Source organism: Triticum aestivum, chromosome 3D, assembly GCF_018294505.1.
Source record: "Triticum aestivum cultivar Chinese Spring chromosome 3D, IWGSC CS RefSeq v2.1, whole genome shotgun sequence".
In the NCBI taxonomy this organism is placed as follows: Eukaryota; Viridiplantae; Streptophyta; class Magnoliopsida; order Poales; family Poaceae; genus Triticum; species Triticum aestivum.
The window spans coordinates 353,771,527-353,782,403 of NC_057802.1; the positions used below are offsets into that span (position 1 = coordinate 353,771,527).

General features: G+C 47.3%; 1 protein-coding gene across 1 annotated transcript; it reads right to left on the reverse strand.

Annotated features, from left to right (window-relative positions):
* Positions 1-2,968: 2,968 nt before the first annotated feature.
* LOC123078844 (mitochondrial carrier protein CoAc1) lies at positions 2,969-7,798 on the reverse strand. Its single transcript, XM_044501479.1, has 7 exons — positions 7,304-7,798; positions 6,446-6,531; positions 6,147-6,354; positions 4,832-4,961; positions 4,477-4,661; positions 4,240-4,371; positions 2,969-3,418 (listed from the first exon to the last, which is right to left on the reverse strand). Exons 1-7 carry the CDS (start codon positions 7,469-7,471, stop codon positions 3,314-3,316), a joined length of 1,014 nt encoding a protein of 337 aa, XP_044357414.1. The 5' UTR covers positions 7,472-7,798; the 3' UTR covers positions 2,969-3,313.
* Positions 7,799-10,877: the final 3,079 nt, after the last annotated feature.

Consider the following 10,877-nt stretch of genomic DNA (forward strand, 5'->3'; position numbering starts at 1 on the left):
TGATGCGCGTTTCTGTTCTGATTTTTGTACGCCGAACTTTTCATCGATCACCGATCACCGCTTGATCGCCGGATTGTGACGTTTATTTTTGGGCGCGGGAATGAACTACATTTGAATTTGCCAAGGCTGAGGGGCGCCTGGGGCTGTGGCTGGGAGTTAGGCCGCCCCCAGGGGCCGTACTAGCGCCGGCTCGCCCCAAGGGCGCAGTTTTTCGGCGCCTTGGGGGCCGAACGGCTGGAGATGCTCTAAGATAGACTCAAGGGGCTTCTCCGGCGAGCTGGCGGCTGCTTCTTCCTTCCGAAATCAACTAACCCAAAATGCATTTTCAGGCGACTGACGTGCAGCTAAACATTCTTTTAACTTACAAACGATTTCCTTTGACAGTTAGCTGGATTAAGGCGTATGCTTTCGTTGCGTTAGCGGGAAGCAAAATGCCGAGTTGTGCGTACGTGCAGGAGCGAGCGGCCGGAGATGAGCTCTGCACGAGACTAGGTAGGCATATCCGGGGCGTATTCATGGCGCCCCTCCATGGAACGACAAATGTCCAATACTCACAAGTGGCAGTACGTAGAAACCGCGCCATGAGCAGGAGCCAAGTACTACGCGCGCGCGTACCGGCCATCGATCCCGTAGCTCCTTGCTTTGCTGCACTTGTAAGCGAAGCTACGGAAATGAATGCTGCTGATAGCTCCTACTACGTACGTACGTACAGCACGTCCAGGCTCGACAAGATAAACTGCACAGTGCGGAGTATGAAAAACACGGGCAGATTTTCCCTTCCAGCGAGCATATACACAGATAAAGAAAGATGTCATCCGTTGAAGAAGATACGCACGCGTACGGTGCACAGTACAGTCCCGTTCACGTGTGATTCGTTCGGCCCTCGGCTTTCCTAGGGTAGACCGACGATGATGCCTATCGCCTGGACACCGGCTAGTGTGCGTGCACTGCAGAGAGAGACGATCCTCCGCCGGTCGTACAGCGGGAAATGTGACCAGAAAGCAAGAGTTGCTCGGTGCGCTAGCTAGCCATAGTAGTCGATCGATCAAACCGCTCGTGCATGCAAGGGGGCGGGCGGTATGGAACGGACACGGACCCAACGGAGTCAGTGGAGTTGTTGATACCCAAAGAGTTGCAGCACAGTTTCTTTTTCTGGCTCGGCCCAAGTGGCTAGACCTGAGTGTAACTTTCCGAACGGGGTTGCCAAAGGCATCTTGGACTAGCTAGTTCAGTCACATGCGCACGTACACGTACGCCATGCAATGCAGCTGGGAGCTGCAGGGCAGCGCACGGCACACGAATGTACCATTATAATCTGATGACCCTTTTTTTTGCGGGGTACCAATATAATCTGACTGATGTACGGTGATACCTACGCGAGTTCTGCCCCGGGAAAGTATATGTTTTTTTTAACCGGGAAAGTGTATGTGTAGTAACTGGCATCTGTGACAGAAACATTTTTACGCACCTTTCCTCCAGGCAGCAACGATCGACACCTCGCAGGAGGAACTTTCGCAGGAGGGACACACGGCCTTAATTGCAGTCCCACCACGTCTGGTCTTATCAGCCACGACCACGAGAGGCAGGCATGAGATGATCACTGATGGACGAATCGAATAGTACCGAACCTAACTGCTCGATTCAATTCACTCACTCACTCTCCTGGAAGAAAGAAAAAAAAAATCAACCGAACCTGCATGGGAGTGAGGGAAAGCGCTGCGGCAGAAGCAGAATCCCTCGCGCCTAATTCGCGCCAACTCCGTCTCGCCGGCCGGCGGGCCAGAAACAAAAACAAGGGGCCGAGAGCGAGAGCGAGAGCGGGTCGCTTTCGGCGGGCTTTCCCGATCCGTTAGCGTTCCGAGAGCGGCACGGTGGGTCGCCATCTCCCGAACGCGGGGCAGCGCGCGCACCGGACTGGTGGTGGTGGACGCCGTCGCTTTTGCACGGAGGCGACGAGCGCGGGAGGGCGCCGGGAAGAGGACAAGGCGAATCCCCTCGCCGATACGGCCGCCCACGTCGCCGCAACGGCCCGCGGATCATCATGCGCTCGTCCGTGCGTGCATGCGTCCCAGCGTACGCGCCGCGGTGTCAGTCCGTCGGTCAGTCAGTCAGTTCCCCGGTCGGTCGGCCTCTGGGCGTTGTCGGGCCCTGCTCCGGGCCGGCCGAAACGACTTGGACTGCGACAACGGAGCGGACTCGCGTTGCCGGAAAAGGGGTTGACTTGCGGCGAGGTGCTCGCGGGCGCCGATCTCTTGGCTTGGCAAAATGGCCGTGCCGCATTCATTACCATGGGCATGGTACCCGTACCACCTTCTTTTTTCTTTTCGCTACACTTCTTTTCTTTACCGTGGCGACGGTATCCCAGTCAGACGGCCGCCGCAGTTTCGTCCTAGATTATCGAATGCGCGTGTACTACTAGCTAAGGAGTACCTTTCGAAGGCACAGATTCATAATAATGCATCTCAAGTTAGCTTTCGCCCGTTTGACAAGAGGTGACGTGATAGAAGGGGAGCTGTTTGCCAGTTTTTCAGGTAATCTGGAACTTATCGCACTGTAATTCCTCACAGACCACAAAGGCGGCAGCTGGTCTTCCCGGAAGCAGTCCAGTTGATAGCGTTTTTTGTTTTCAGATGTAACTGCCTTCCATGCAAACATACAAGAACAGAGCAGATCAGAAAACACAAAAGAGGAGTGTTGATGGCGGGGTAGTGGTGAATGGAGATACCCCACATTACAAGGATCCAGTCGTAACAGGGAGCTTAATCAGTTGTTGTAAATTTTACTACAAGACACCAGTACGAACGTAACCAGAGTATGCGATACAAAACACATGCAAGCCTTCTCAACACACGAAGGTGCACAAAAAACAGTACTCAAAAGATGGGCTTTCAAGCACAAATTCTTAAAAATCAGCTCGGAACACATATAAATGAGAAAGGGACTGTCATTTCTTGGCAACACATGGAACTGAAGACAAGCACTGCGAGTCTGTTTCGCGTATCCGTAATTTCATCATCAAATACTATCCAGTGACAACATTCCACCTAGTGGATAAAGTATACATGTTGGTGAAAAAATAAAAATGAATTTGTAAAAATATAACGAAAAGAATATGTCAGCTGGGGTAAGTAGGCAACACAATTACTACGTACTCCCTCTGTAAAGAAATATAAGAGTGTTTAGATCGCTAAAGTAGCAATCTAGATGCTCTTATATTTCTTTACGGAGGGAGAATAACAATCATGGACTTGATGAGGCTTGAAGCCTCCGACTGGCACTTCATAGATGTGCCTTTCTTTTGTGGATAGAAGCTTCAAGCAGAACCTTGCTCAGGCTTTATGCTCTCTCTCGGAGGTATCTTCAGCAAATGCTTCATTGTGTCGTATGCGGTGAAACCAATAGCCACTGAGGGTACCACCTGCAAAATTACCAGTATTTAACATGAGAAAAGTTATACTCATGTGAACTGCAAATTTCCTTCATGACATGAAGGAACACTCTCCAACAGACACGGCTTTTAGCTTAAAACATTTCATGGACAGGTACCAGAAACTGGAAAGCAAAGCAAAGCATGTGATTTAATAATGTTAATTATGTCCAAGGATACACCAATTAAATCAAGTTAAACACAAAAGAATTTGGGGATGCCATATAAGAGCCACCAGGAAGCGTCTTTGTGCTATATGTCAATGGGACATCAAGTCACAGATGCAAAAAAAAAAAAAAAAGCTTCTATGTAATTTAAAACACAATAGAAATGCCACATTTCAGACAAGGTTGCCGAGCATCAGCCAGAATAATCTACTCATCGACAACTGTTCGCTGGCAAAGGGTTCACAAGAAAGCTGTACAGATTGCTTAACGGCCTGTCCAGGTTTGCAGGGATTAAGGGGGATTTAGCTCAATTTCCTACCAATCCCCTTTAATCCCAGCAGATCCCTACCAAACTGAACATGCCCCAAGGGGATTCAACAAAATTGGGGGACACTTAATTTTCTTTCTTCTATCATGTCCTGTAAATGGAAGTGCGACTCAGGCAGGCTAAAACAGCAGAACAGAGTGCAAATCCTCCTAAAATATTCAGACTATCAAGGAGTTAATCTAATTGGCTGGAGCAACATAGACGTCCAAGATTGTCTGGCGTGTTCAATACTAAATGTGCACCTTTTGAAGTGCAAGTAGAAAACAAAATCGGAACTGTAAAAAGAAAACTTAATGCGTAACCGTCACCAGGACTACCTTGATATAATTGAGGCTCAGACCAGCAAATAATTGTCTCCATCCCTGTGTTTGTTTGATGATCTTAAGCCCCTGGAATGTACCTGTTATTCGTGGGCCACCAGACTGATCATGCTGCAGATGACTTTGAACCTAAAAAGTGGCAAATAAGAAGTGATGAACAATTGACGGGTTTGTTAAGAACATTTAAAATGATCGTCTAAAAGTACGAAGTATCATATGGAACAAATGAAGTACCTGCATTTGTCTCCTGACTACATCTAGTGGGTAGGTTAAAGTCTGTCCAAATAAACCAGCTGCGGCACCACAGGATAGTTTTAATGTGACAGAATTTTTGTAATCTTCAGGTACGTGTGCCTTCAGCCCTTCATATATGTAGAATTTAAGACCAGCATAGGGGAGTATTCCCATTAGCGTTGGACCTGAATGCAAATAGCTCAGATTGAGGCATCAACAGTATAACAACCACAGCGAAAATAAAGGTAATAAAATTATCTAGACACAAAATAATAAGAATATATATGGCTCACAGCAAGTATAGATGGTGTTTAAGTACTAGTGGTATAACATGGCTGTAAGACTGTATCCATACCTACTCCACGATACAGCGCCCGCACTCCACCTTCTGAGTAAACACCTCTGAAGACATCTTTTATTCCTCCATATGATGGTGGAGCACTTGGCCTTTTCAAACCATTGCTCAGTTGATCATTGTTATTAACCTGTAAGCAATGTAAAACAAGTTCAACACAACAGAATGAAAGTTAAAAAATAGCAATTCAAACAACACAAGGGATCTTCCTAGAATTTGGGAACATCACTACTACTAGAACCCAGAAACAAAATTGTATTGAAGGAACAACATACTTGTTCACAAGAGATGACTGATGGACAGTTCAGAGTTTAGGCACCATTTTCTAGTGGTAATGTGATTTACTAGTTTACTAGTCCGTGAACTTGCACAGATAGGTGTTGTTATCTCACAGCAGCATAATGCAAACAGTTGAGCAGGAATACACTTTATGCAATGTACTTTACAAAAATGCTTAGGTAATCCCCTGAGCAACGTAATCAGGTGTTGACCTCCTGAACCTACAAAAGTACTGCCTCAATGCTTCAAAAGGAAGTTTATAAATTTTGTCTTAAGGCAAACGGTGCAAAGTTTGAACATGTTTGACTTCAAACAAAATTATTAAGCCTTTCAAGGATGGAGGGAGTATGCCAAAATACAGCCTGGTGGCGGTTTAGGATGCCAGATTTGCTAAAATATGGATGTGGTTTTGTCGTGCGTGCAGCTTATATCAGCACATTCTCTAACAGCCCAGCAACATCCTAGTCAGTTATAGCAGATAAAAATGGTTCCTCATTCCAACATAATGAACTGATGTTTCATCAAATACTGAAGTTCTTACAAAATTAATCATCAGACAAATATCCAGAACACTGTAGAAAAAGGATTTTTATTTTGTTGTCATCATAGCAAAATTTGGTGACTTAAGGTACATACGTGACAAACCGACATCCATGTCAGCGAAATCACACCTCAAAGTTCCTCGATGAACCAGCTCTCTATATTCAGGGGTGTATATCTGTTTGTGCAGTACAAGAGTTGAATGGAATTGTGTGTGTCCGAGTGTGAGTGTACAAGTATGTCCAGGGAGAGGCAGGAGAGGGGGGAGGGGACAAAGTTATAGAAGCGCCTTTCACCAATTTGTTGGGTATCAGTTTTAAGATCGTTTTTGCAAACAATTTTGTTGACTGTATGATTAATTATTACCTTATCAAACCAATTTGATACTCAGTACTAAGACTGTGCTCTACGATTGAGTATGAATATGTAAGCACAGGAGTACACAGTAATACGACAACAACAAAGCCTGCTAAAATGTGAGCACACAGTACAATACCTGGAATGCAAGCTTGGTCCTAGCCAAGTCCAAGGGATAAGTGCACAAGACTGCAGTCCCCCCTGATGCTGAGCCTGCTAAAAGATCTACCACAGGTCCTGTGCCAAGTGTAGGGCAGTTACCCAAGATCCAACACCTGTATCGCTCATACGCCATATAATGTAATGCAGCATAAGGAACAATTCTTAACACACTGGCACCATTTCCCCTGAAGTAGTACCAAGGCATGGTTAGCTAAACATATTATATGCATCTTCTGTAATAATAGTATACAAGTAATGACTTGAATTGCAACATACTTGTAAAATCCCAAGACGCCATCATGTTTTCTCAGTTTATTCAAGGATTTCAGAACTCCGAGAGACCTGAACTCATTTGTTCTAGTCTGCAGAATCAGAAAGTAAGAATGTGTTAGCAATCATAATCATTTAGAAACTTATAACTTGAATGAGAACATCTAAACCTCCCAAAATAGTATCACGCGCAAATTAGGCATGCAAAACTAATGAAGCAGCTGGCAGCTACTGCCGCATCTTGCATATACAAGACCAACAGAAGCAGACACTATCAATCCTATGGAAGTGGAACTTGCTACCTCTCACATCAAGAATAGCCTTCTTTACAAAAGATGAATAAGAGGATTCACCAAATGGCACCACAAGTTGCATGGAGAAGATGTCAGAATGCTGAGAAAATCTCTCATGACCATATCCCAGCAATGCAGCCCTCCAAAATCTCTCATGCTTAATGGAACAACGTTAATAGACCTAGGCATGCTTATGGTACAGAATGTAGAAGCGCCTATAGCACAGCCTCACATCTGCAAGTCTGCAACTGCCAGGCGTGCCATGTAAATCGGTTTCACTAACACAGAGCTAATGTTCTATGTCAACAGAACTGATGCACAAAGGCACACTTGCGAATCAGTTTCATTGGCATGGGACTCGTGTCGAGGGACGTCCAGTCACATTCAATCACAGGCTTAGGAGAGGCGTGTCCTTCTCAATATTAAGGAGCGTGTTATCACATTCACGGGCTTCAAAATCGCCTTTCGACTAACAACAATCTTGACGTTGACATATCATGCCTAAAGCCGCATACCCACGAAAACTCCATGAACAAAATCTCTATCATCCATGTGGGCGGAGGAAACGAACCTGTAGCAATATCTTGAGGCGCTCGAGCGGCGCGATGGCGGTCTTGGAGAAAGCACCGGCGACCCCGCCGGCAATCATCTCCTTGGCGAAGACGGGCATGAGGTCCAGCGCGCAGAGGTCGACCCGGGCCGCCGCCACGGCAGCCGAGCCCTGCGAGGGGGTACCCATGCCGACGGCGCGCTCCTTTCATCCAAATCAAGCACCCCCAGCGCGAAGAATATCCTCCTGGGGCGCCGGCCCGAAGGATCCCGCCGGGCGGGTCACGCGCGCGGCGGTCCGGTCAGGCCAGCCCGGCCTTGCGGCCCACGGCTCCTCCGCCGCCGCCGGATTTGACCGAGGCGACGACCTGCTTCCCACGGCCACGGGGGTCGATTTGCGGTTTGCTCTTGCACTTTTTTTTGGAGATATATAATATAATAAAAATGAATGTTGAGGATGGAGGGGGAGAAGTGCAGGGCGTGGCGTGGTGGCGGTGGCCGAAGGGGCGATGAGTAATATGCGGGAGAATCTTCGCGGCCAAACCTTAAATATCAACGCCGGTTGCCAGGAAAGCAGGTGTGCTGCTTTGGTTCGCGTGTGGCGCCCTACTACCCGTGCGTGGAAATGTCTGGCGAGTCTTGTTCCGAAACGTGCAGTCCAAGGAGTCGTACACGTGAAGAGTCCAAATTGCACTTTTCCCTTTTGAGATGAGAATCCGCCCATCGTTCGGCGGAAACATGTCCGATTTGTGCAACTTCAATGCAAAAAGAGATCACATCGAAGGAGTACAAAGGAATCATCTGGTAATAAAACTTTGGATGTGTCTAGGACACATCTAAATATGCTCTAATTATTGCACATCTAGAATCAAGCATAAAGAGAAAAAAATATCCACACGAATCTCAATGTAAGATTAATGACATGGGACTTAGATGTGCAATAATTATGGAACATCTAGATGTGCTTTAGCAAAACTGTAAAACTTTTTTGCAGGGTAATAATGAGTTTTTATCCATTTTGGCACTAATTGTGTCGCACTAAATAATTGCCACTAAAAATTTCAACTTCTCAAAAATGACTATTAAGTGTGCAAAAAAACACCACGCAACACCGTTATCATTTGGTCAAAGGCCATTGATCGGGTTGAAGTGACCAAAATACCCCTAAACCACACTTATCAACGCTATCCTATAACCCGTGGGTCCCAGTTGTCAGCACAGAGAATGAAACTATAACCAAAAGTAACAAGACGTGGGGATTCGTTCACCCGCACGTGAAACTTAAAAATTAGGACCCATATGTTACAGTGAGTCGTGGAGGGAACACTGGCAAGTGGTGTCCGGGGATATTTTGGTCACTTCACCCTGGTCAATGATCTTTGACCGATCGGTAATGGTATCGAGTGACTTTTTAGCACATGCTTACCGGAAGGATGTATTTTTCAAGTAGTTGAAAACTTCTAATGAAAATTTTGAATGGTATGACACAACTACCGTAAAATTGCTAGAGCATCTGCAACCGGACCCCTCAAACCCACCTCATACGCCTGGGCGGGCTGCCCATCCACGATTTTTTGACGCAGACGGGCCCTTCAAACGGCCCTCAAACGCCCGGGTTGACCGGCACCCCCATATCCAGCCCAAATATGGGGTGGATATGGGGGCGCCTAGGCGCCCGAGCACGCCCGCCACGTCGGACTGACGAAAGGGTCCCGGCCGGAAACGCCCTCAAACCCAGCGGTCCGAAACTCGTCTCCTCCGTCGGACCGGTGGCGCAGCTCCAGCAGGCCGCGTGGTGCATTGCCCGGCTATTTAAGTCGACCGGCGGCACCGAAACCCTACCATCCATCCCCATTTTTCTCCTCATGTCCGCCGCCGCCGCCACTTTCCACTCCACCCTTCCGCCTAGTAGCCATGCCCCCATGCCGCCGGGTGAGGAGCGAGCCCTTTCTGACGCCGGAGCGCCGGCTCGAGCTCCTTGAGCAGATCCCGGCTAGGCGCTAAGCCCGGATCGCCGCGGGGCTACCTCCGGATGAAGTGGATCCGGAGGAGGAGTTGGAGGAGGAGGTGGTGGTGGAGGAGGACGAGGGCGATGGCGAAGAGGCAGGCCATCCTCGATTCCCTCTGGACGGAGTCGGCTGTGGAGGCAAGACGCCGTCATCAGCAAGAGATGGAGGCGCAAGAGACCGCGGAGGAGGCGGAGATGTTCGCCTACATGGATGAGGTCGAGCAGGAGGAGGATGAGTCGAAGCCCTCCTACCCGGCACCGTCGTCGTGGACATCTGCGAGTACGTAGATTAGCCAGGGTAGTACGTAGATGTAGTGCGTAGGATTACTTTTACACGTTTTGTATGGATCTAGGGGTTGAAAACTGGCAGAGGCAGATGCAAAGTGGCTAATTTAAGGCGTGCCTGGTCAATGCACGCGGGCGCGTCCGGGCGCGTCCGCGGGCGTTTGAGGGGCCTGATTTGCAAAGTCTGGTTGTAGGTGCTCTTAAAAGGCCAATACTTTAAGCGCTCCCTTTGCACAGTGATGTGGAGTGGTATGTTGGAGTTGAAATCCTCAAAAGGATGAGAGATAGGCCTTCATCTCTCTCAGAATATAAAATACTCCCTCCGTCCGGTGAAGAGTGCACATCTAGAGATTTTACGACAAATTATGAAGTGAAATAAAAAATGCATTCGAAAAGCGCAAGCTACCATCTCTCTCTTCTTTAATTAACCAACCCCCAATGTGCTAAGTGCATGTAGAAATTAAGAATACCATGTGCAGATTGTTATTGGTCTTGATTACCGTGTGATGAGAGAGAAGTATTTTTTTCTACTTTAAAGTGCATTGGGAAGATAGAAGTACACTCTTTTATGGACAAATTTTGAAGCCAAACGTACACTCTTTACCGGACGGAGGGAGTAGCATGTAAAGGAATTTGGACGTGATAGGCAAGGCAGACGTTTATCATCTCATTTAACCCGCGCCCACTGCGTGTGGCTGTGCCCGAGAAGTCCCGGGTAACTTCTGCCTCGATTGTTACCCAAGTGGACACACCAAGGGTGAGTATCTGGACATGTAACGTTTGCCTTTATAATTCAGGACATGACATGAAGTCAACAAAGCCTCTCCCACCATGCCTTAGATAAAATAAGCAGTGTCTAACATGGCATTCATCAAGTCAGTCAATGTGCGACTTTCTCTCTCGGTAACCCCGTTTGATTGGGGCGAATAGGGAGGCGTCCTCTCGTGAATAATACCGTGTTCCTCACAAAATTCATTAATACTTTGGGAAAATACTCTCCACCACGATCCGACCTAACACGCTTGATCTTTCTCTCTAGTTTACTTTCAACTTCAGCTTTATAGATTTTAAAGTAGTCTAAAGCTTCAACTTTAGTTTGCAACAAATAAACATAGCAGCATATAGTCGCATCATCAATCAACGTTATAAATATCTCTTTTTGCCTTTTGTCAACACACCTTTCTCTCACATAGATCAGAATGTATGAGTTCTAGAGGTGTCAAGTTCCTATCCTCGGCAGCCGTAGGAGGCTTTCGAGGTTGCTTCGATTGCACTCAACTATGGCACTTAGAACCTTTGGCAA

Excerpts from the sequence above, each read along its gene's own strand:
- LOC123078844 (XM_044501479.1), bottom strand. The coding sequence starts at position 7,471 with ATGGGTACCCCCTCGCAGGGCTCGGCTGCCGTGGCGGCGGCCCGGGTC. Across the intron at positions 6,532-7,303 it reads GCCTCAAGATATTGCTACAG|ACTAGAACAAATGAGTTCAG; the intron begins GTTCGTTTCCTC and ends CTGATTCTGCAG. Across the intron at positions 4,662-4,831 it reads GGCGCTGTATCGTGGAGTAG|GTCCAACGCTAATGGGAATA; the intron begins GTATGGATACAG and ends ATTTGCATTCAG.